Below are 26,666 nucleotides of genomic sequence, written 5' to 3' on the forward strand. Positions count from 1 at the left end.
GGAAACAGTAAATGTATAAAAGGCATTCAGCATGAAGTTATAAATAAAGACAATAGAACAGGTCAGCAAACAAAGGGGGACAGCAGAGGGCAGCAAGGGAGTAGCTCCCTTAAGGTTTACTATACTAATAGCAGGAGTGTTAGAAATAAGATAGATGAGCTAAGATTAATTGCAAGTGCAGGAAACATAGATATTATTGCTATAACAGAGACCTGGCTCAATCTGAAAGATAGAGAGATGCCCTCTGAATGTCACATACAAGGCTATAAATTATTCCACACTGACAGGGTCAACAGGAAAGGTGGTGGAGTAGCGATGTATGTCAGAGACAATTTAAATTGTTGTGTTAGACAAGATATTAAATTAGAAGCGTCAGCCACTGAATCTGTTTGGTTACAGCTTCTCGAGGGCCGAGAAAAACTAATTTTGGGTGTGATTTACAGGGCCCCAAATCTTGATAGGGAGTGCAGTAAACTTCTATGGGACGAAATTCGTAAGGCATCTACATACGAAAATGTTGTGCTAATGGGAGATTTCAACTATAGACAGATTGACTGGAGCAATTTGACAGGAAATTTAGAGTCGGGTGACTTTCTTGATACGATCCAGGATTGTTTTTTAAAACAGTTTGTGACAGAGCCAACTAGGGGAAATAACCTCCTTGACTTGGTTCTTGCCAGTAGGGAAACACTAATTAATAATCTTGAGGTTAATGATGAGCTTGGGGAGAGTGATCACAAATCACTCAGTTTTAACATAGCATGGAATTCCCCTAATAATGGCAATCAAGTCTCCGTCCCTGACTTTCGCTTGGCTGATTTCATAGGACTGAAAAATTACTTAGGTGGGCTGAACTGGAATGACCTGACTAGGGGTCAGGTAGGTGGTGATGGTTGCCGATATGATGCTTTCCAGGGCATAGTTCTAGCTGCTCAGTCAAATTATGTTCCAAATAGGGAAATCAGATCAAACAAAAATGATCCTAAATGGATGAACAATAGATTAAAATATCTGATTGGTCAAAAGAGAGGCATATATAGGCAAATCAAAAGAGGAGAGGGGCAATTAAGAAATCGATATATTCAGTTAAAGAGAGAAATAAAAAAGGGAATTAGAAAAGCAAATAGAGATTATGAGGTTAAAGTTGCAAGAGAATCGAAGACTAACCCAAAAGGATTCTTTCAGGTATACAGAAGTAAGATCAGGGACAAGATAGGCCCACTCAAAAGTTCCTCGGGTCAGCTCACTGACAGTGATAAGGAAATGTGTAGAATTTTTAACACATACTTCCTCTCAGTTTTTACACAGGAGGATACCAGCGATATTCCAGTAATGATAAATTATGTAGAACAGGACGATAATAAACTGTGCACTATTAGGGTCACAAGTGACATGGTCCTTAGGCAAATAGATAAATTAAAACCTAACAAATCCCCAGGCCCTGATGAACTGTATGCAAGGGTTCTAAAGGAATGTAAAGAGGAGCTTAGCACACCTTTGGCTAATCTTTTCAACATATCACTACAAACTGGCATGGTGCCAGATAAGTGGAAAATGGCAAATGTGATACCTATTTTCAAAACAGGTGACAGGTCCTTAGCTTCGAACTATAGACCAATAAGCCTAACCTCCATAGTGGGAAAATTTATGGAATCAATAATTGCCGAGGCAGTTCGTAGCCACCTTGAAAAGCATAAATTAATCAACGAATCTCAGCATGGTTTTACAAAGGGGCGTTCCTGCCTTACGAATTTATTAACTTTTTTCACTAAGGTATTTGAGGAGGTAGATCATGGTAATGAATATGATATTGTGTATATGGACTTCAGTAAGGCTTTTGACAGGGTCCCACATCAGAGACTATTGAGGAAAATTAAAGCACATGGAATAGGAGGAGAAATTTTTTCCTGGATAGAGGCATGGTTGACAAATAGGCAGCAGAGAGTTTGCATAAATGGGGAGAAATCAGAGTGGGGAAGCGTCACGAGCGGTGTTCCACAGGGGTCAGTGTTGGGCCCCCTGCTGTTCACAATCTACATAAACGACATAGATGAGGGCATAAAGAGCGACATCGGCAAGTTTGCCGATGACACCAAAATAGGCCGTCGAATTCATTCTGACGAGGACATTCGAGCACTCCAGGAGGATTTGAATAGACTGATGCAGTGGTCGGAGAAGTGGCAGATGCAGTTTAATATAGACAAATGCAAAGTTCTAAATGTTGGACAGGACAATAACCATGCCACATATAAACTAAATAATGTAGATCTTAATATTACGGATTGCGAAAAAGATTTAGGAGTTCTGGTTAGCAGTAATCTGAAACCAAGACAACAGTGCATAAGTGTTCGCAATAAAGCTAATAGAATCCTTGGCTTCATATCAAGAAGCATAAATAATAGGAGTCCTCAGGTTGTTCTTCAACTCTATACATCCTTGGTTAGGCCTCATTTAGATTATGCTGCACAGTTTTGGTCACCGTATTACAGAATGGATATAAATTCTCTGGAAAATGTACAAAGGAGGATGACAAAGATGATCCCATGTATCAGAAACCTTCCCTATGAGGATAGACTAAGGGCCCTGAAACTGCACTCTCTAGAAAGACGTAGAATGAGGGGGGATATGATTGAGGTTTATAAGTGGAAGACAGGAATAAATAAAGGGGATGTAAATAGTGTGCTGAAAATATCTAGCCTAGACAGGACTCGCAGCAATGGTTTTAAGTTGGAAAAATTCAGATTCAGGAGGGATATAGGAAAGTACTGGTTTGGTAATAGAGTTGTGGATGAGTGGAACAAACTCCCAAGTACCGTTATAGAGGCCAGAACGTTGTGTAGCTTTAAAAATAGGTTGGATAAATACATGAGTAGATGTGGGTGGGTGTGAGTTGGACCTGATAGCTTGTGCTAACAGGTCGGTTGCCGTGTTCCTCCCTTAAGTCAATGTGACCTGACCTGACTAGGTTGGGTGCATTGGCTTAAGCCGGTAGGGACTTGGACCTGCCTCGCATGGGCCAGTAGGCCTTCTGCAGTGTTCCTTCGTTCTTATGTTCTTATGTTCTTATTTTAAACAGCTGAATAATTACTTAAGAACTTTCGGCAGATATGACCTGTTTCTTGATGCCCACGAGCTAGCATATTCAGCACACAATTCCCTGATACCGGGTTTCAAGGCTCTGTGTCCTGGGAAGAACCCAGCGGATGGGATTACTCTGCAGATGACAGAGTTCTTCCCTGACCCTCGCATCATCAAGACCCACATCCCTTTGTCTCTCTTCAGTCCTTGTCTCCTTGACACATCTAAGGTATTTTAATAATCAATAAAACAATTAGCTGTTTTAGTGAAGTGAAGAATTATTGAAGAATAGATCATTTTTTCTCGTCTCTAGTATTAAGCCGAGCGCCAATAGCAAAAAATTTTTTTCATAATTTATATAGTATTATTAATGGGAAGAGAGCAGTTAAGGTGTCATCGTACACTAAATTAAGACAGTTTTGAAAGCGCACAGAAAATTAGAAATTTATTAGACGGTTGGTTGTAAGGCACAAAAGTCTTTAAAAATATAACAGTGACGCATTGGTCATTCAGGAAATCGTAATGACGCGATTGCAAACAAGCCACGGCACTTGTTCACTACTGGAGTACATGGTCATCCATCTTCACTTGTTCACTACCGGAGTACATGGTCATCCATCTTCACTTGTTCACTACCGGAGTACATGGTCATCCATCTTCACTTGTTCAGTACTAGAGCACAAGCAGATATTCTCGCACTGTAGTTATAAATCATTTAGTTCCTTGCTATATTACCGACTTTCATAATGATGCTGTATCATAATATGATACAGCAGCATGTGAAAATAGTTCCCAGATCTATAGAACTGTGTAGTGAATTTCGTAGCATGGGAAATTATCACATACAAATAAAGATTCGTTCCTCAGGTGGTGTACGTTACCAGGAATCCCAAGGACGTGCTGGTTTCCTACTATCACCATTCTCGAATTTTTAATCTGCATGGCTATGTGGGCTCCGAAGAATTTGTCCAATACTTCGTGGACGACAACTGTAAGTTAAATGTGGGTTGTACCACTATGGGGCGTCAGACACTTGTATTTTTATACGGAGACGTAAAAAATATATATAAAACCTGCCGCTCTCTACGTTTAGTAAGTTTTAAACACATTTGCTGGGGTCGATTAAGGATGTTACCTTGAGTCGGCGGAAGCAAAGTCTGACTGGAAAACCTTCACTGGAAAACTGCTTGTATATCCTCAGTGAAGATTCGAAGGTGAGCTGCTGCCTATACTCTAGCTATGTGAAGAGATTCAGTCATGTTTAGCCACACACTGTAATTAGCAATTTTTTAATGGAAGTATTGGAGGTCTGGGTATTTGTAATTACATACTGGCTTTATTATTTTACGTACCTGGTTTAGAAAGGTATACTGCCTTCTACAGTGCTCCTCAAGTGGGAGTGACTTGGACTTTCCTATCATAAGCCAGTAGGCCTGCTGCAGTACTCCCTCTTGTGTTCTTATGATTTTATGTAATCTTGATTTTCTTTCACCAGTGATTTACTCTCCTTACTGGATGCACGTGAAGGAGGCCTGGGAGAAGCGACACCACCCCAACTAGCACTTCATGTTTTACGAGGACATGAAGGCCGACATAATGAGCGATCTGAAGAAGCTCTGCACTTTCCTGGACGTCAAACTGATGACCAACTACATAACATAGCGAAACATACAAGTTTCAAAGAGATGAAAGCTAGGGATGCTTATGGAATTGAAAACGATGATGCAGTAATCTTTAATGTAGACGTCACCAGAAGCGATGGAGGCTTCTTCAGGAAAGGTATGTACACTTGCACACACACGTGAATGTTACGCAAACACACACGACAGTGGGTATAGACACACAAACACACAGCCCGCACCAACCCTTCCCACCCCCAGAATGCAGAACTGCAAAAGAAGCTAAAGGTATGGTACAACAACGCAGATGGAGTAACAAATAAGTGAGGAGCGGCAAGAATGAATCACGGAGGCATCCCCAGATATCATAGCACTCACAAAGTTCAGGGGATAAGAGATCTGTTGTTAGGTAAGACACACATGCAACAGATAAGAGATCTGTTCTTCCCGATTGCATATCAGATCCGGGGGACAAAAGAGTTTTGAGATGGGAGAAATACAGAGGAGAAACAGATGACTACATAGTAGGAACACTTTAGACTGGGGGTCAGAAGTGCTCCTCCAGCCCTTAAGGTTGTCAGGAAGTGTAACAATCTGGTGCGTGAAATAGTTGAGGCAGAACCCATATATAACTTTAAGAAGGGGTACGATAATGCTCTTGAAGCAGGGAGAGTCGACCTAGTAGCGACTAACGAAGAAGCGGTGCCAGGAGCTATGACTCGATCCCTGTAACCACATATAGGTGAGTAGGTGAGTACATGTATTCAGTGTTGATTCACTTGTTACTTGGCATTCTCATTAATTTAACAAAGAAAGTTTCTCATTTTTCCTTAGTCTGTAATTTGCACATTACAGCATCACCAACAAATGACACAAAAATTTTATATGCTGATATTTAGTCCAGATTTGCACAAAAGACAATGTTTAACAATTTCTCAGAAGATAATTCAAACCGTTTTGTTCCTAGGAGAGACGGGCGACTGGAAGGTCAGTTTGACGCCAGAACTGGAGGCTAAAGTGGACACTTGGATCGCCAAAAACGTAAACGATGTTGACATCAGCTTCAAATATTCAATTTAATCAACAGAAGCTTGCAGTGTTGATCCTCCAGGGAAAGTGTGAAGTGTGGTTCCCCATCCCTGTAAATAATCTACCTAGCCACCAGGGACAATCTGGGGTTTGGCTCCTGGTCCAAGGGAGCAGAATTAGTTAAAAGGGGCATCCCTGGCCTGTTTCCTGGTTCCTCTAAGCACACCGAGTTCCGTCCGTCCAGCTAAAACTATCAACAATTTCTCATTTACTATTCTACGCAAATTTCTGAAGACATATTATTACCTCCCTCTTTTAGTTTTTCATCCCATTAATCCATTATTAGTGGAGAAAAATGTTCTAGTAAGCAATCACCTTCATTTTTCTTTAAATCAGTGCCCTCTTTTCCCAGTTAAAATTAAAAGAGTTTAACTATTCTTATGCATTCAGCGCTGCATTACACTTTTGAGTTTAGCGCATAGTTATGATTATAATAATAATCTTATATATTATCCCATGTATTTTCATGTCATGTATTTGTGATATGCCATGTTTGTGACTATGGATGTACATACAGTGTACACGGTACACGTGTGCGCAGTGTTTAAGCTCCTGTGTACAGTGGTGAAAACTGCTTACAGTCCATGGTGCTGAATGATAGGTGACAGACTGGAGACGCATCTCATTCCACTCTAGTACAATAGCATGCAGAGTGGTGGTGGAATGCAACAAGAGTGGTGGTGCAACCTTGTACTCAACAAGAAGGAACAGGTTGTGCAGGATGTGCCAATCACACTGTGATGCCTTAAATGTCTGTCTGTCTGTCTGTCTGTCTCTCTGTCTGTGTCTCTCTCTCTCTCTCTCTCTCTCTCTCTCTCTCTCTCTCTCTCTCGTGTGTAATAATAACCTCTATTGCTATCTTTTCTTATGCAATATATGCATTGAACGTTTTTTCTTCTCTTTCCTAGATTACTGCGTTCTTCCTGAGACTGATTTAGAAGAGACTTTCCTCAAAATATACGTGAGAAGTTGCTTTATCTATAAGTGGCTTATATAAGGCTGGAATGTTGGACTTATCAGCTGAGGAGCGCCATTGTTTACCAGTTACTTGCTGTAGCTCGAGTGCTTTTGTTATTTCGTAATTAACAGCCAGATCTGCTGTGTATAGAATATGTAATTCTGTATGATCAGTTAGATATTCCTATATGTCTAAAGTTATATAGTGTATCAAATGGTTGTGTATTAGTGGATCTCATCTCTTGGTGGTAGATAGATCAGAGAATTTTGTCTCAAACATTAATTTGTATGCAGCCTCTTTGAAAACACTCCCGGATAATATTTAATAGTGCCTACAACAATCTCTCTCCTCTACATTGAACTTAAGAGTAACCCAATAAATTCTTTCCCACAGCTTCTCTGTCTTTGAAGGTGACGATTTTGTCAGAGATTATGAACCTAAGTTGTCTAAAGGATAAGAAATTTTGTTCTCTGCAACCATGAAACAAATAATGTAAAGAAATTAAGATCGTGCAAAAACACACAGTATGTTGATGGCTGGGTGGGTCCATAGGTAGGTGGGTTCATAGGTAGGTGGGTCCATAGGTAGGTGGGTTCATAGGTGGGACCATGGGTTGGTGGGTCCATAGGTAGGTGGGTCCATAGGTAGGTGGGTCCATAGGTAGGTGGGTCCATAGGTAGGTGGGTCCATAGGTAGGTGGGTCCATAGGTAGGTGGGTCCATGGATTGGTGGGGTGTATGGGTGTGAAAGTATGTGTAGGTGGGTGGGTGTGCGTGTGTGTGGGTTCACTCGCCTTATTGTACTCACTTGTGGTTGCAGGGGCCAATTCACAGCTCCTGGTCCCGCCTCTTTGTTGGTAGCTACTAGGTCCACTTGTCTCCCTGCTCCATGAGCTTCATTGTATCTTTTCTTAAAGCTGTGTATAGATTCTGCCTCTATTACATCACTCTCCAGGTTGTTCCACTTCCTGACAACTCTGAAGAAATAATTCCTAATATCCCTGTGACTCGTCCGAGTTCTCTGTCCATTCCTTTCATCTCTTCGAATTTCCACTGGATTTTGATAATCAGTGCAACTCCTCCACCCCCTCTGTTCTATCAGGATCTGATATCCAGACAGAAAGATCGCATCTGTTATCGAGAGCTTTGTTTCCGTGAGCGCTATAATGTCTGGGGATGCCTTCGTGATTCGTGCCATTCTTCACATTTATTTGTTATTCTGTCTGTCATACTTTCAGCCTCTTTTCCACTACTGTGTTCTGGGGAGTTTGTGGGGGGGGGGAGCGAGGTAAGTGGGAGACCTAGCATGATACTCTAGGAGGCTGGTGGGAAGGTAGAGTTTGTGATGGGGGGGAGGGGTGAGAGTTTTTTGAGTTTAGTTACGGTGGGGTTGTCGGGATTAAGGATATTCTGTGGGTGGCTCTGAAGGAGGTTATGTTTGCTGACCCTCCTAAGTGTGTGTGTGTGTGTGTGTGTTTGTTTTGCGCATGCTTATGTGGCTCAACACAGTGTAACCTTGGAGGATTATCAGCAGTGTTCGGCTGGGTGGCGTTGGAAGCAGACTACCAACAAGTCAGTCAGCCAGTAAGTGCAATACTTATGTATACGCTAAGTTTGTTATCTTGTTTTCTGTATCATTAAATATTTACATTGGCTAGAATAAGTCATTATCGATGTTCTGTAAGTATACCACAAACAGAAAAAGCCCCAAGACGGTTCCTTAAGGTACAACAGTTGCTAAGTGTAGCATTACTAATGTTCCTTTTTGCTTACATCTATGTGACCAACGTCCAAGTAACATATGTATTCCTTTCTGAAAGCTTCCGAAATGTAGGTACATCATATTTACCACCTTTGTTTTCATCCTACTCATATATATTTTGTATAAAAATGATAATCTAAACATATTTCACATGAAATTTTATAGACAGTGTTAAAAATATTTGATTATTGATAAAGCTCTAGATGTTATGTTGTTGAATTTAAATTATTCTTGAGCAATTATCTGGGACGCTACTTGGTGTTCCACTCATCTACAACTCTACTAACCAGTGTTTTCCTGTATCCTGTCCTTATGCAGATTATCGTTTAGGTTATAGTGGTGTGTGTTGTAGGTGATGGTGTGTTGGAGGTAGTGGTGAGTTGTTATGATGTTGGTGGTGAGAGTGGTGTTTGTGGTGGAAAAGTTGATTGGTCGTGTATATTATGGTGGTACTGAGGATATGTGGTGATGGTTGCGAAGGTGGTGTGGTGGTGGTGATAGTAGTAGTGGTGGTGAGAATGGTGATTAGTAATACTAGGTGGTAGTTGAGAATGACGACGTTGTTAGATGTGACTGTGGTGGTTGTAGTAATTGTGGTTGTCATTGTTGGGGTTGTGGAATTGTTCATTCAAGCAAACCGGCTTCCTCTGAACGAATTTGTTTGGAATTCCTCCTTTTTCTGCAACATTTGGAGGATCCTGATGTGTTGATTGCAACACGAAAGGCCTAGAGTACTGTAAATCATAAGGGGAAGACATATCAATAATTATTTTAAATTTTCCTTAATTATTGTTCATTATAAAACTGAAGTTATGTACAGCCTTTATGAGCAGTTAGGCTGGTTAATGATCTTTAAGCCTATCGACAATTCGATGGGTCTGCATGTCACCTGTTTAGGCATATAAAAACTACCAGCATTTTGTCATCTGTCTTTAGGTGCATCATGTCATTAACTGCCAGCGGCCACAAGTGCGTCGTGGAGAAAGAGACGGATAAGATGAAGAAGGACTGGGTCGGCTACCCGAAAGGCCTCGTCAGGGTTACCCCCGGCAGGTGGTTATTCACGGCAGCATACACAAAATTTGCTGATAAATATTACAACTTCAAGGTAAATAAAATCTATTTTAAGGTAAAATAATTACAGTATCAAATCTGACAATCTTCCCAGTACCACACAGGCGAAACTAATGGACAAATATGATGCAACGGAGAGACTTGTTTGCTTTATGCTCAGCAAGGCAGATGACTGCAACATTCCTTTCACTAATTATGAACTTGATGCAGCACTAACTAAGGGCAACTCCACGTCGTCTGGTGAGGACGGTATTACTTACAACATACTCAGATTGCTGTGTCGAGTACCAGGTAATCCTTTACTTGAATTATATAACAAGAGTTATGTCACTGGGAGCTCCCTAAATCATGGACCAATAGCCTCATTATTCCCATTCCGAAGCCCAATCAACAAAACTCATTTTGCCCAATATCCCTTAATAGCTGCTTGTGTAAAACATTCGAAAGGATGATTCTTAATCGTCTTATGCACAGAATTAAGCAATTCTTGTCTCCCCGGTTGCATGGCTTCCTGCATGGAAGGAGTGTGCATCATTGCATTACCACCTTTCTCACTCTGCACACTGGCAGCTCATACATTACCTTCCTTGACCTTAAATCCGCTTTTGATGTAGCCAACCGACATGTAATCATTAGTGAACTTGCCAGAATGAATGTTGGAGGATGGCTTCTCCAACAGAAAGTCGTCTGTGTTGTTCCAGGGACACAGAAGTGTAACTAAAGATTTTGAATTAGGAACCCCACAGGGAGGTGTGCTTAGTCCCACCCTTTTCAATATTCTAATTAATGCCTTACTTAATGCTATGCCTAGCCAGCCTCATCATTATATGATTAGTTTTGCTGATGATATAATGATTCACACCACCGGATTCTCCAACACCCAAAACATTCTTAATCATGTACTAGCCTCGTGTCAGGACCTGGGGTTGATAATCTCTACTGATAAAACAAAGATACTCAACAGGCGTCCTCCTCGACAGAGAGGCACAGTTCGTCAGATCCAGTTGCATGATGGGTCTCTTTTAGAATATGTAAGCAGATACAGGTATCTAGGCTTTGAGGTTCCACTACTTGGACCTGTTGTAACGAGACTTTATCGCCAATACAAAGAAAGGCTGAGGGCACTTAGAGTTGTGGCTGGTTTTCATCCCAGGTATGGAGCTAATGTTAAAATTGTGAAAATAATGTATCTTGCTTATATTAGATCATTGGTTGATTATGCGGCGCCACTACTTGCACTCGTGTCTGACTGGAAGCTTGGAGGGCTGGAAAAACTGCAAAACGAAGCAATGAGGATCATCCTAGGATGCCCTCGTACTGCCAAAATTTTTAATATGCGGAAAAAACCTAATATTCCAAGCATTTTTCGATCCAGATGGATCGAAAAAACTGGAACCGACCTCTGCATGAACCAGCTACATGATCCATGTCGAGTTAGGCAACAGACATACTTCCCTGCTCCATGGGATATTACCCCATTCCAAGCTACCATTCCTCCATTTCCCCCCAAAACTCTTCTTAAATCACAACCAAAGCTTCGTCTTGAAGCCAAACATGATGCCTTAAGCTGTATTGATAACTTAGTCACACAGAACACTCTTTCACAAATTATTTACGTTGATGGTTCTGTTCACCAGTCCACTGGTGCAGCTGGTAGTGCTGATGTTGTCATACAGAGTGATGGCTCTCATAAAGAAATTGGAGCACGCATCAATAACTGGGCCTCTACCCTTCAAACAGAACTGTTTGCCATACTCCTTGCACTCAAATGCGTCCATGTATCTAAGGTTGACACTTTAATTGTAACTGATTATCTGTCATCCATAAATGCTCTCAACTCATTAAGTATAAATTGTGGCATACTTGTGTCAGAAGCCAGACATAGGTATGGTAAGATTGTGGACAGTGGAGTCAAAGTGCACATGCTGTGGATTCCATCTCACATTGGTCTTCAGATGCATGATAGAACTGATAAATTGGCTAAGCTGTATGCTTTCAAAGAGGAAGTAGATTACAATCTTGGGTTGTCAGTTAGCAGTTTGAGAACAATAATACGAAAAGAACTTCAGTTGAACTTTATTGACTTAAGACTTAGGGAAATTGACACAAGTCAGTCCATCTATCATCATTCCATCATGCAGGAGGAGCCACATGTCTATGGTGTATTCAACAAGATAAGCAGACTCTTGGATGTCACTACCGCCCGGCTCCGGTTGGGTTACAAGTATCTATGGCAGGTTAAATCACCACCACCAAATGTAAACCAAACGAAATGTAAACTTTGCTAGATGGACTATTGTCACACCTTGCGTCATTATGTACTGGAGTGCGATCAAAGTAATGAATTTAGAGACAACTCACTCAGAAATGTTCAAGAAATGGCGAAGTATTTTATCCACAGTGGTATATTACAGACTATTCTGGAGAAATACCCTGACTTTGCTAGTTGTAAATAAAGCATTACCACGTTGTGTGTGTGTGTGTGTGTGTGTGTTAGTTATCATTTTGTCCTAGGCACATGTCGATTAGACACTAGGCCTGTTGTTAGTTACAATTTTTGTCTTAGGCACATGTCGATTAGACACTAGGCCTGTTGTATATGAGTACGTGTGTGTGTGTGTGTGTGTGTGTGTGTGTGTGAGGGGGAGAGAGAGAGAGAGAGAGAGAATGATGGTGGTGTAGTACAGCCAAGATGGACGCTTCTCAGCTCTCTCATAACAACAGCAAATTACACACTCCAATTGTTCACAGTCATGCGAGCAAGAGACATGTGTGAAGGTTAACCAGTGTTGCTGCTGTCACCAGTGTTACTGCTACCTACGAGTGTTGCTCCTGTCACCAGTGTTACTGCTGTCACCAGTGTTACTGCTGCCTACGAGTGTTGCTCCTGTCACCAGTGTTACTGCTGTCACCAGTGTTACTGCTGCCTACGAGTGTTGCTCCTGTCACCAGTGTTGCTGCTGCGTACGAGTGTTGCTGCTGTCACCAGTGTTGCTGCTGCGTACGAGTGTTGCTGCTGTCACCAGTGTTGCTGCTGCCTACGAGTGTTGCTGCTGTCACCAGTGTTGCTGCTGTCACCAGTGTTGCTGCTGCCTACGAGTGTTGCTCCTGTTACCAGTGTTGCTGCTGCCTACGAGTGTTGCTGCTGCCTACGAGTGTTGCTGCTGTCACCAGTGTTGCTGCTGCCTACGAGTGTTGCTGCTGTCACCAGTGTTGCTGCTGCCTACGAGTGTTGCTGCTGTCACCAGTGTTGCTGCTGCCTACGAGTGTTGCTGCTGTCACCAGTGTTGCTGCTGCCTACGAGTGTTGCTGCTGTCACCAGTGTTGCTGCTGCCTACGAGTGTTGCTGCTGTCACCAGTGTTGCTGCTGCCTACGAGTGTTGCTGCTGTCACCCGTGTTGCTGCTGCCTACAAGTGTTGCTGCTGTCACCAGTGTTGCTGCTGCCTACGAGTGTTGCTGCTGTCACCAGTGTTGCTGCTGCCTACGAGTGTTGCTGCTGTCACCCGTGTTGCTGCTGCCTACAAGTGTTGCTGCTGTCACCAGTGTTGCTGCTGCCTACGAGTGTTGCTGCTGTCACCAGTGTTGCTGCTGCCACCAGTGTTGCTGCTGCCTACGAGTGTTGCTGCTGTCACCAGTGTTGCTGCTGCCTACGAGTGTTGCTGCTGTCACCAGTGTTACTGCTGCCTATGAGTGTTGCTGCTGTCACCAGTGTTACTGCTGCCTACGAGTGTTGCTGCTGTCACCAGTGTTACTGCTGCCTACGAGTGTTGCTGCTGTCACCAGTGTTGCTGCTGCCTACGAGTGTTGCTGCTGTCACCAGTGTTGCTGCTGCCTACGAGTGTTGCTGCTGTCACCAGTGTTGCTGCTGCCTACGAGTGTTGCTGCTGTCACCAGTGTTACTGCTGTCACCAGTGTTACTGCTGCCTATGAGTGTTGCTGCTGTCACCAGTGTTACTGCTGCCTACGAGTGTTGCTGCTGTCACCAGTGTTACTGCTGCCTACGAGTGTTGCTGCTGTCACCAGTGTTGCTGCTGCCTACGAGTGTTGCTGCTGTCACCAGTGTTGCTGCTGCCTACGAGTGTTGCTGCTGTCACCAGTGTTGCTGCTGCCTACGAGTGTTGCTGCTGTCACCAGTGTTGCTGCTACCTACGAGTGTTGCTGCTGTCACCAGTGTTGCTGCCTACGAGTGTTGCTGCTGTCACCAGTGTTGCTGCCTACGAGTGTTGCTGCTGTTACCAGTGTTACTACTGCCTACGAGTGTTGCTGCTGTCACCAGTGTTGCTGCTGTCACCAGTGTTACTGCTGCCTACGAGTGTTGCTGCTGTCACGAGTGTTGCTGCTGCCTACGAGTGTTGCTGCTGTCACCAGTTTTGCTGCTGTCACCAGTGTTGCTGCTGCCTACGAGTGTTGCTGCTGTCACCAGTGTTGCTGCTGCCTACGAGTGTTGCTGCTGTCACCAGTGTTGCTGCTGCCTACGAGTGTTGCTGCTGTCACCAGTGTTGCTGCTGCCTACGAGTGTTGCTGCTGTCACCAGTGTTGCTGCTGCCTACGAGTGTTGCTGCTGTTACCAGTGTTACTACTGCCTACGAGTGTTGCTGCTGTCACCAGTGTTGCTGCTGTCACCAGTGTTGCTGCTGCCTACGAGTGTTGCTGCTGTCACCAGTGTTGCTGCTGCCTACGAGTGTTGCTACTGTCACCAGTGTTGCTGCTGCCTACGAGTGTTGCTGCTGTCACCAGTGTTGCTGCTGCCTACGAGTGTTGCTGCTGTCACCAGTGTTGCTGCTGCCTACGAGTGTTGCTGCTGTCACCAGTGTTGCTGATGCCTACAAGTGTTGCTGCTGTCACCAGTGTTGCTGCTGCCTACGAGTGTTGCTGCTGTCACCAGTGTTGCTGCTGCCTACGAGTGTTGCTGCTGTCACCAGTGTTGCTGATGCCTACAAGTGTTGCTGCTGTCACCAGTGTTGCTGCTGCCTACGAGTGTTGCTGCTGTCACCAGTGTTGCTGCTGCCTACGAGTGTTGCTGCTGTCACCAGTGTTGCTGATGCCTACAAGTGTTGCTGCTGTCACCAGTGTTGCTGCTGCCTACGAGTGTTGCTGCTGTCACCAGTGTTGCTGCTGCCTACGAGTGTTGCTGCTGTCACCAGTGTTGCTGCTGCCTACGAGTGTTGCTGCTGTCACCAGTGTTCCTGCTGCCTACGAGTGTTGCTGCCGTCACCAGTGTTACTGCGGAAGCCAACAAAATCTTCGAGGCCTCTCAACAACCTTCATATCAAAAGGCAATTCTGAATATATCTTCCAGAGCGAACGTTTACAAGTAGTGTGAGAGCATCTCTCACAGCCTGGCCAACCAGATCCCATGGAAGGTGGTGTAGTCAGAGACAGAGTCGCAGGGGCGATGACTCCACGATTATTATAACAATATTCTTTATTTCTACAAGTACATGATATAACTTGTGTGTGTGTGTGTGTGTGTGTGTGTGTGTGTGTGTGTGTACTCACCTATATGTGGTTGCAGGGGTCGAGTCATAGCTCCTAGCCCCGCCTCTTCACTGGTCGATACTAATTCACTCTCTCCCTGCTCCATGATATTTGTCATACCTCTTCTTAAAGCTATTTATGGAACTTGCTTCCACTACTTCACTCTCCAGATTATTCCAGTTCCTGACAACTCTAAGACTAAAGAAATACTTCCTAACATCCCTCTGACTCATCTGGGTTTTCAGTTTCCAATTGTGTCCCCTTGTTTCTGTATCCCATCTCTGAAACATTCGATCCTTGTCCACCTTGTCAATGCCTCTTAGTATTGTATACGTTATCGTGTCCCCTCTATCCCTCCTATCCTCTAGTGTCATCAGGTTGAGTTCCCTTAACCTCTCCTCATAAGACATACCCCTCAGTTCCGGGACTAATCGTGTTGCAAATTTTTGCACTTTCTCCAATTTCGTAACGTGTTTGACTAAGTGAGGGTTCCATACTGGCGCTGCATATTCCAGTACAGGCCTTACGTACGCTGTATACAATGTCGTGAATGACTCCTTACTCAGATGTCTAAACGCCAATCTCAGGTTTGCCAATCTCCCATATGCTGCAGCAGTTATTTGATTGATGTGTGCCTCAGGGGACATGTTCGTTATAATGCTTACCCCAAGATCCTTTTCTTTAACTGGCGTTTGCAGCTGTTGGTTTCCTAACCTGTACTCCGTCTGCGGTCTTCTGTGTCCTTCCCCAATCTTCATGACCTTACACTTACTGGGGTTAAACTCCAGGAGCCATTTGTCGGACCATACTTGTAGTTTGTCCAGATCCCCTTGTAATCTTAACTGATCCTCTCCCACTTGTATTCTCCTCATCAGTTTCACGTCATCAGCGAACAGTGACACTTCTGAATCTATTCCTTCCACCATGTCATTCACGTATACAAGAAACAGCACCGGGCCTAGGACTGAACCTTGTGGAACCCCACTCGACACATTCGCCCACTCCGACACTTCAGCACGTACCAACACACGTAGTTTCCTTCCTGTCAGGTATTCCCTGATCCATTGCAGTACTTTCCCCGTTATTCCTGCCTGCTCCTCTAATTTTTGCACCAGTCTCTTGTGTGGTACTGTGTCAAAAGCCTTCTTGCAATCTAAAAAGATGCAATCTACCCATCCCTCTCTCTCCTGTCTTACTTCTGTTACCTTATCGTAGAACTGTGTGCGTGTGCGTGCGCGTGCGTGCGTGCGCGTGCGTGCGTGCGTTCGTGCGTGCTTGTGTGTATGCATATATTTGTACGCTCGTGTGCATGTGTCTGTACGTGCGCCCTCCTGTGTGTGTGTGCGCGCGCGCTCGTGTGGGTGTATGGCCAACTTAATATTTGTATTTATAACTCATTACAATTTAGATAAGGCTAAAGAGGTCTTTGTGGCATTTATGGATTTGGAAAAGGCGTATGACAGGGTGGATAGGGGGGCAATGTGGCAGATGTTGCAGGTGTATGGTGTAGGAGGTAGGTTACTGAAAGCAGTGAAGTTTTTACGAGGATAGTGAGGCTCAAGTTAGAGTATGTAGGAAAGAGGGAAATTATTTCCCAGTAAAAGTAGGCCTTAGACAAGGATGTGTGATGTCACCGTGGTTGTTTAATATATTTATAGATGGGGTTGTAAGAGAAGTAAATGCGAGGGTCTTGGCAAGAGGCGTGGAGTTAAAAGATAAAGAATCACACAAAGTGGGAGTTGTCACAGTTGCTCTTTGCTGATGACACTGTGCTCTTGGGAGATTCTGAAGAGAAGTTGCAGAGATTGGTGGATGAATTTGGTAGGGTGTGCAAAAGAAGAAAATTGAAAGTGAATACAGGAAATAGTAAGGTTATGAGGATAACAAAAAGATTAGGTGATGAAAGATTGGATATCAGATTGGAGGGAGAGAGTATGGAGGAGGTGAATGTATTCAGATATTTGGGAGTGGACGTGTCAGCGGATGGGTCTATGAAAGATGAGGTGAATCATAGAATTGATGAGGGGAAAAGGGTGAGTGGTGCACTTAGGAGTCTGTGGAGACAAAGAACTTTGTCCTTGGAGGCAAAGAGGGGAATGTATGAGAGTATAGTTTTACCAACGCTCTTATATGGGTGTGAAGCATGGGTGATGAATGTTGCAGCGAGGAGAAGGCTGGAGGCAGTGGAGATGTCATGTCTGAGAGCAATGTGTGGTGTGAATATAATGCAGAGAATTCGTAGTTTGGAAATTAGGAGGAGGTGCGGGATTACCAAAACTGTTGTCCAGAGGGCTGAGGAAGGGTTGTTGAGGTGGTTCGGACATGTGGAGAGAATGGAGCGAAACAGAATGACTTCAAGAGTGTATCAGTCTGTAGTGGAAGGAAGGCGGGGTAGGGGTCGGCCTAGGAAAGGTTGGAGGGAGGGGGTAAAGGAGGTTTTGTGTGCGAGGGGCTTGGACTTCCAGCAGGCATGCGTGAGCGTGTTTGATAGGAGTGAATGGAGACAAATGGTTTTTAATACTTGACGTGCTGTTGGAGTGTGAGCAAAGTAACATTTATGAAGGGGTTCAGGGAAACCGGCAGGCCGGACTTGAGTCCTGGAGATGGGAAGTACAGTGCCTGCACTCTGAAGGAGGGGTGTTAATGTTGCAGTTTAAAAACTGTAGTGTAAAGCTCCCTTCTGGCAAGACAGTGATGGAGTGAATGATGGTGAAAGTTTTTCTTTTTCGGGCCACCCTGCCTTGGTGGGAATCGGCCAGTGTGATAATAAAAAATAAAAATATACAATTGTGACCAGGTGTGGACGTATCAGTGGCTCATTACTTTGTAATTTGTTCATGACTGTAACCATGTATAGGAGTGAGGCTGATTCATTACCTTTGTAACTTGCCATGATTGTGACCAGATCTACCTGGAGTCCATTACGTTTGTAACTAGTTCAGCTATTATAACTTTGGGGTCCAGTCCCTGGACCCATTATGTACCTCTGTAATCTTTTGACTACCGTCCACAGGATGAGTATGGGAAGCATAATAAAGATATTTAACATACTCTCGCCTCTCCCAAACATCCCTCTTCCTACCACCACCCAACTTTCTCCCCTTCTCCCCTTCCCTCTCATCGTAATCTCCCCTCAACCTCCCTCTCCCATACCCTCCTTCACCTCACCCCTCAACCTCCAGGACTATCCTAACTCCATTTTCCTAGGCTCAAGAGTCCACCAAGACTCGCCTCCCCCTCCCTCCACCAACATTCAGTCACCCCCCACCCTCAGTCACCCCCACCCTCAGTCGCCCCCACCCTCAGTCGCCCTCACCCTCAGTCACCCCTACCCTCAGTCACCCCCACCGTCGGTCACCCACACCCTCGGTCACTCCCACCCTCAGTCACTCCCACCCTCAGTCACTCCCACCCTCAGTCACCCCCACCCTCAGTCACCCCCACCCTCAGTCACCCCCACCCTCAGTCACTCCCACCCTCAGTCACTCCCACCCTCAGTCACCCCCACCCTCAGTCGCCCCCACCCTCAGTCGCCCCCACCCTCAGTCGCCCCCACCCTCACTCACCCCTACCCTCAGTCACCCCCACCCTCAGTCACCCCCACCCTCAGTCACTCCCACCCTCAGTCACCCCACCCTCAGTCACCCCACCCTCAGTCACTCCCACCCTCAGTCACCCCCACCCTCAGTCACCCCCACCCTCAGTCACCCCCACCCTCAGTCACCCCCACCCTCAGTCACTCCCACCCTCAGTCACCCCCACCCTCAGTCACCCCCACCCTCAGTCACCCCCACCCTCCGTCACCCCCACCCTCAGTCACTCCCACCCTCAGTCACTCCCACCCTCAGTCACCCTCACCCTCAGTCACTCCCACCCTCAGTCACCCTCACCCTCAGTCACTCCCACCCTCAGTCACTCCCACCCTCAGTCACCCCCACCCTCAGTCGCCCCCACCCTCAGTCGCCCCCACCCTCAGTCGCCCCCACCCTCAGTCACCCCCACCCTCAGTCACCCCCACCCTCAGTCACCCCCACCCTCAGTCACTCCCACCCTCAGTCACCCCACCCTCAGTCACCCCCACCCTCAGTCACTCCCACCCTCAGTCACCCCCACCCTCAGTCACCCCCACCCTCAGTCACCCCCACCCTCAGTCACCCCCACCCTCAGTCACTCCCACCCTCAGTCACCCCCACCCTCAGTCACCCCCACCCTCAGTCACCCCCACCCTCCGTCACCCCCACCCTCAGTCACTCCCACCCTCAGTCACTCCCACCCTCAGTCACCCTCACCCTCAGTCACTCCCACCCTCAGTCACCCTCACCCTCAGTCACTCCCACCCTCAGTCACCCCCACCCTCAGTCACTCCCACCCTCAGTCACTCCCACCCTCAGTCACTCCCACCCTCAGTCACTCCCACCCTCAGTCACCCTCACCCTCAGTCACTGCCACCCTCAGTCACCCCTACCCTCAGTCACTCCCACCCTCAGTCACCCCCACCCTCAGTCACTCCCACCCTCAGTCACTCCCACCCTCAGTCACCCCCACCCTCAGTCACCCCCACCCTCAGTCACCCCCACCCTCAGTCACTCCCACCCTCAGTCACTCCCACCCTCAGTCACCCTCACCCTCAGTCACTCCCACCCTCAGTCACTCCCACCCTCAGTCACTCCCACCCTCAGTCACTCCCAACCTCAGTCACTCCCACCCTCAGTCACCCCACCCTCAGTCACTCCCACCCTCAGTCACTCCCACCCTCAGTCACTCCCACCCTCAGTCACTCCCACCCTCAGTCACCCCTACCCTCAGTCACCCCACCCTCAGTCACCCCCACCCTCAGTCACTCCCACCCTCAGTCACGCCCACCCTCAGTCACTCCCACCCTCAGTCACCCCCACCCTCAGTCACCCCCACCCTCAGTCACCCCCACCCTCAGTCACCCCCACCCTCCGTCACCCCCACCCTCAGTCACCCCCACCCTCAGTCACCCCCACCCTCAGTCACTCCCACCCTCAGTCACCCCCACCCTCAGTCCCACCCTCAGTCACTCCCACCCTCAGTCACCCCCACCCTCAGTCACTCCCACCCTCAGTCACTCCCACCCTCAGTCACTCCCACCCTCAGTCACCCCTACCCTCAGTCACTCCCACCCTCAGTCACTCCCACCCTCAGTCACTCCCACCCTCAGTCACTCCCACCCTCAGTCACTCCCACCCTCAGTCACCCCTACCCTCAGTCACTGCCACCCTCAGTCACTCCCACCCTCAGTCACCCCTACCCTCAGTCCCCCACCCTCAGTCACCCCCACCCTCAGTCACTCCCACCCTCAGTCACCCCCACCCTCAGTCACCCCCACCCTCAGTCACCCCCACCCTCAGTCACCCCCACCCTCAGTCACTCCCACCCTCAGTCACTCCCACCCTCAGTCACCCTCACCCTCAGTCACTCCCATCCTCAGTCACTCCCACCCTCAGTCACTCCCACCCTCAGTCACCCCTACCCTCAGTCACACCCACATTCAGTCACTCCCACCCTCAGTCACACCCACCCTCAGTCCCTGCCACCCTCCGTCACTCCCACCCTCAGTCACCCCTACCCTCAGTCACTGCCACCCTCAGTCACTGCCACCCTCAGTCACCCCTACCCTCAGTCACTCCCACCCTCAGTCACCCCCACCTTCAGTCACTCCCACCCTCAGTCACCCGCACCCTCAGTCACTGCCACCCTCAGTCACCCCCACCCACAGTCACCCCCACCCTCAGTCACTCCCACCCTCAGTCACTCCCACCCTCAGTCACCCTCACCCTCAGTCACTGCCACCCTCAGTCACCCCCACCCTCAGTCACCCTCCCTACCCTCAGTCACCCCCACCCTCCGTCACTCCCACCCTCAGTCACTCCCATCCTCAGTCACTCCCACCCTCAGTCACTCCCCCCCTAAGTCACCCCCACCCTCAGACCCCCACCCTCAGTCACTCCCACCCTCAGTCACTCCCACCCTCAGTCACCCCCACCCTCAGTCACCCCCACCCTCAGTCACCCCCACCCTCAGTCACTCCCACCCTCAGACCCCCACCCTCAGTCACTCCCACCCTCAGTCACTCCCACCCTCAGTCACCCCCACCCTCAGTCACCCCCACCCTCAGTCGCGCCTACCCTCAGTCACTCCCACCCTCAGTCACCCCCACCCTCAGTCACCCCCACCCTCAGTCACCCCCACCCTCAGTCACCCCCACCCTCAGTCACTCTCACCCTCAGTCACCCCCACCCTCAGTCACTCCACCCTCAGTCACCCCCACCCTCAGTCACTCTCACCCTCAGTCACCCCCACCCTCAGTCACTCCCACCCTCAGTCACCCCCACCCCCACCCTCAGTCACCCCCACCCTCAGTCACCCCCCCCACACACACACCCTCTCTTAAAACTCTCCTGTATGCAGTTTATATATAAATTCATTAAACTAAATACATTTTCTAACTCATGAATACACAAGCTCTATTAAAAGAACATTCCCAATATATATTTACATAATACCATCACCGTGAATGGTAAAACATTTTACTTAGTGAAGAGATACTTCATAAAATCTTAATGAATACATTATATCACAAGACACAACTTTTAATATTCAACATTTTGTTGTGATGATGGACTGAACACACAGACTCCAGGCTGAGGGACTGATCACCTCATACTCCTCCTCTCCTTACGCCTTCCTCTTTGAATCTTCAACATTTTGTTATGATGAATAATTTAAGACCTTAAATTTTAACCCCTATTCATGTTATGTTTATTCGATTTAATTATTGTCTATAAGTTTATTAAATAAGGCATCAGTCGAACCCAACGTCCATTCTTCGGAGGTCTTTGATTCTCTTATCGTCTATGATAACCTAATTCCCCCCCCCCCCTTCCGCCATTATCTTGACCCTACTCCCTCTTCAACTCCCTCACTCACTCTATAACAACAATCTTCTGCAAGTACACGATACAACTAGCCGGTACCAGTGACATTCTATATAAAAAGTCTTTGGTTATGCAGATCATATCTGTCAAATTAGGTTAATCTCGTCTCCTAGGATGCGACCCACACCAGTCAGCTAACGCTCATTTACATCAGGTGTAAGAAAATATGTCCAATGTTTCCAACTGTTCCGGGGATCGAACCACGGACACTCATTGTGTGAGCTGAGTGCTCACACAAATGGGCCTTAAATTGTTACATAAAAAGGGACTTAGAAGTTGACGATCTGAGACAACTTTATGAAAAAGTCTAATAACTGGCGGGCACAGCGGGCAGCGGCAGAGACTTCCATGCTCCATACTTTACTCCAACAACCAGAAACTTCCATGCCCCACACTTTACTCCAACAACCAGAGACTTCCATGCTCCATACTTTACTACAACAACCAGAGACTTCCATGCTCCATACTTTACTCCAACAACCAGAGACTTCCATGCTCCATACTTTACTCCAACAACCAGAGACTTCCATGCTCCATACTTTACAACAACCAGAGACTTCCATGCTCCATACTTTACTCCAACAACCAGAGACTTCCATGCTCCATACTTTACTCCAACAACCAGAGACTTCCATGCTCCATACTTTACTCCAACAACCAGAGACTTCCATGCTCCATACTTTACTCCAACAACCAGAGACTTCCATGCTCCATACTTTACTCCAACAACCAGAGACTTCCATGCTCCACACTTTACTCCAACAACCAGAGACTTCCATGCTCCATACTTTACTCCAACAACCAGAGACTTCCATGCTCCATACTTTACTCCAACAACCAGAGACTTCCATGCTCCATACTTTACTCCAACAACCACAGACTTCCATGCTCCATACTTTACTCCAACAACCACAGACTTCCATGCTCCATACTTTACTCCAACAACCAGAGCTTACCAATGCTCCTATGATGACTTAGTTGCAGGCAAAAGTGCACTAACCAACATAGCACCCAGAATGACCCAAGATTGCCAACAGTGATTCCTACAAATTGAGTACGACTGCCCCGCAAACCCAAAGCAACACCTTGCTGCCAACCGAGCTACGGAAAAAACAGCGGTATAATGAGTGACTTATCACAACCAAATTGAATAACAGAATGTGCCTGGGTATGTTATCAATCAGCACGTTATCACCCCCCTAGTGTCATGTTAACGCACTTTAACCACAGGAATATTTAGACAAACCAGTGCAACATATATTACATAGGGCGACCACTCCCGTGATTTACATATTAAAGATACACACACATCTATCACTATCGTGGTGTGCGACCACACTCGAGGTTTTCTCCGACATCTTACACATTGTCATTTCCTTGTAATAAGATCTAACATCCTTCAAACATCCATTACGAAGAATATGCCACCTCCATCACCCATACTCATCCCTCCCTTACCAAGCCCAGCTAAGACCATTCCTCCTCAGTACACTCTTACACACACTTATACATATTTAGACACATTCATATACACTTATATAAGCTCTTACACAATTATACACACAAGCACATGCTCACATGTATACACATTCATATACTTATACTCTTTCGCACTTATACACACACTTATACCCTCATATCCACATTCATGTACACACTTATACACTCATACACCACTTAAAAACACTCATACACACTCATACAGTTGTACACATTCATACACACTTATACACATACGCATGGAGTTAAGATGGTCGTTGAGGTTGGGGGGAGGTGAGGGATGTTATGGGAGATGGAGATTGTGGGGAGGTGAGAGGAGGTAACGGGGAGGTTAGGATGAGAGGGTAGGGGAGATAGGGAGGTGTGGGTAGTTGTAGGGAGAGGGAGGTTTGGGGGAGGCGATGGAGTTTGATTCGAGGAAATACTAGTGAGGAGAAACTCTTGGGGAAACGAAACCAAATTTCCATTCGTCGAAAATCGTAAATATAAGTCGGAAAAAACCATAGCGAGATGCTTCATTCTAGGGTCCTAGGGGCTAGCTTGAGTCTAGAAAGGCAATTATAGTGAGAGAAAACACTGAGAGTTGAGGTCCATTTCTCTCTCTCTCTCACACACACACACACACACACACACACACACACACACACACATACATACATACATACATACATATATATATATATATATATATATATATATATATATATATATATATATATATATATATATATAATACAAACATTTTCTCTACATCCACAACAGGACTCTAACCTGCAAAATCTGTATCAGAGTCCGTGGTAAAGTACTGTGGACTCTGTATCCGAGTTTGCAAGGCTCCAGGCGGACATCAACCAAATCTTTCAGTGGGCTGCAGAAAACAATATGAAATTCAACGATGAGAAATTTCAATTACTCAGATATGGTAAACATGAGGAAATTAAATCTTCATCAGAGTACAATACAAATTCTGGCCACAAAATAGAGCGAAACACCAACGTCAAAGACCTGGGAGTGATCATGTCGGAGGATCTCACCTTCAAGGACCATAACATTGTATCAATCGCATCTGCTAGAAAAATGACAGGATGGATAATGAGAACCTTCAAAACTAGGGATGTCAAGCCCATGATGACACTCTTCAGGTCACTTGTTTTATCTAGGCTGGAATATTGCTGCACACTAACAGTACCTTTCAAGGCAGGTGAAATTGCTGACCTAGAAAATGTACAGAGAACCTTCACGGCGCGCATAACGGAGATAAAACACCTCAATTACTGGGAGCGCTTGAGGTTCCTGAACCTGTATTCCCTGGAACGCAGGCGGGAGAGATACATGATTATATACACCTGGAAAATCCTAGAGGGACTAGTACCGAACTTGCACACGAAAATCACTCACTACGAAAGCAAAAGACTTGTCAGACGATGCACCATCCCCCCAATGAAAAGCAGGGGTGTCACTAGCAGGTTAAGAGACCATACAATAAGTGTCAGGGGCCCGAGACTGTTCAACTGCCTCCCAGCATACATAAGGGGGATTACCAACAGACCCCTGGCAGTCTTCAAGCTGGCACTGGACAAGCACCTAAAGTCGGTTCCTGACCAGCCGGGCTGTGGCTCGTACGTTGGTTTGCGTGCAGCCAGCAGTAACAGCCTGGTTGATCAGGCTCCGATCCACCAGGCCTGGTCACAGACCGGGCCGCGGGGGCGTTGACCCTCGGAACTCTCTCCAGGTAAACTCCAGGTTAGTCGTGCTGTGGAAGTAGAGAAAATGTTTGTATATACATGTGTGTGTATGTAGGGATATCTTCTTTCAACAAACCGGCAGTATCCCACCGAGGCAGGGTGATCCAAAAGGAAAAACAAGTCTCTCTAGTAATATATACAGGAGAAGGGGTTACTAGCCCCTTGCTCCCGGCATTTTAGTCGCCTTTTACGACACGCATGGCTTACGGAGGAAGAATTCTGTTCCATTTCCCCATTTAGAATGTATGTATATGTGTATTATAAATATATATATCATATAGGAAGTGGTAGGTGAACACTCTTTCTCAAACATTTCTTTGGTCAGTTCAAGCAGAGCGACGTGGTGGTGAATACATGGCCCAAGTGCGGCACGACGTGGGTGCAGGAGATTGTGTGGACGATGACCAACAATCCAGACCTGAACCATCCCATGGCTGACTTGCCCGTGGTAATACGCTCTCCCTTCCTCGAGTAAGCATTTATCAACAAGTATCTAGTTTTCAACTGAACTGGCTCACAAATAACTGAAGATAAATAACTGCACATTTTAAACGGTTGCGTAAAAGATTTAGTGACTTTCGGCAGATTTGACATGCTCATTGATGGCCACGATCTAGCAGCTTCAGAAGACAATCCCCTGGTGTTGGGTTTCCAAGCTGTGTGTCCTGGAAAGAACCCAGCGGACGGGATTATGTTACAGATATCTGAGTCAGCCTCTGATCCTCGCATCATCAAGACTCACCTTCCACTCTCTCTCCTAAGTCCTTCTCTCCTTGATACTGCTAAGGTAATGTATTAATCAGTTAAAACTATTACGTAATTTATCCAAGCAGTGTGAATAATTAAATGGTGATATGAATCCAAGCGTCCTAAAACAATCTGGTTATTTAAAAGAAAGGTATGAGAGAAATTATAGTGTTTAACGTACAGTAAAATAAGGGATTAGTACTAAAAGTGCACAGAAGATTAAATACTGGACGGCTAACCAGTATGTTTTAAGTGTTCTGAACCTCAAAAGTGGTTTACAACACTTGATAAACACGTAGTTTCGCTGCTTATCAAGTTTACCATACTGCTGTGATATCTCTCACGAAATCGTAATGACACGATTGCAAACAAACCATACCCCGACCGGGATTGAACCCGCGGTCTGGAGTTTCGCGACTCTCTGACCGCGGGTTCAATCCCGGCCGGGGTATGGTTTGTGGGCTGTGATATCTTATTGCCCATCTTTATTATTATTATTTATTATTATTATTATTAAAGATTAGCCGGTATTCTCCCGGCCCGGGCCTTTTCCAAGTGGTGGCCCGGCTTTGGCTCCCTCTTTAGGGAGTGTCTGAGACCGAAGTCTCCCATGGGAGGAGGCACAAGTACCTCCTCATCTTTGGGACCAACTGT

General features: G+C 46.2%; 2 protein-coding genes across 2 annotated transcripts in view; both read left to right on the plus strand.

The window, feature by feature from the left end:
- Positions 1-26,666, plus strand: part of LOC128690892 (uncharacterized) — a 44,220-nt gene that overhangs the window by 12,030 nt on the left and 5,524 nt on the right. Inside the window, 9 exon segments of the mRNA XM_053779654.2 lie at positions 3,106-3,307; positions 3,946-4,069; positions 4,574-4,711; positions 4,714-4,857; positions 5,665-5,773; positions 8,172-8,327; positions 9,442-9,613; positions 25,591-25,736; positions 25,851-26,052. Coding sequence (XP_053635629.2) covers positions 3,106-3,307; positions 3,946-4,069; positions 4,574-4,711; positions 4,714-4,857; positions 5,665-5,773; positions 8,172-8,327; positions 9,442-9,613; positions 25,591-25,736; positions 25,851-26,052 — 1,393 coding nt within the window.
- Positions 9,623-12,686, plus strand: LOC138853171 (uncharacterized). Its single transcript, XM_070088303.1, has one exon. The coding sequence runs from the start codon at positions 10,233-10,235 to the stop codon at positions 11,865-11,867; it is 1,635 nt and encodes a 544-aa protein (XP_069944404.1). The 5' UTR covers positions 9,623-10,232; the 3' UTR covers positions 11,868-12,686.

This window comes from Cherax quadricarinatus, chromosome 24 (genome assembly GCF_038502225.1).
Source record: "Cherax quadricarinatus isolate ZL_2023a chromosome 24, ASM3850222v1, whole genome shotgun sequence".
Classification (NCBI taxonomy): Eukaryota; Metazoa; Arthropoda; class Malacostraca; order Decapoda; family Parastacidae; genus Cherax; species Cherax quadricarinatus.

What these genes read in the sequence shown, in the direction of transcription:
- LOC138853171 (XM_070088303.1), top strand. Translation starts at nt 10,233, where the DNA reads ATGTTGGAGGATGGCTTCTCCAACAGAAAGTCGTCTGTGTTGTTCCAG.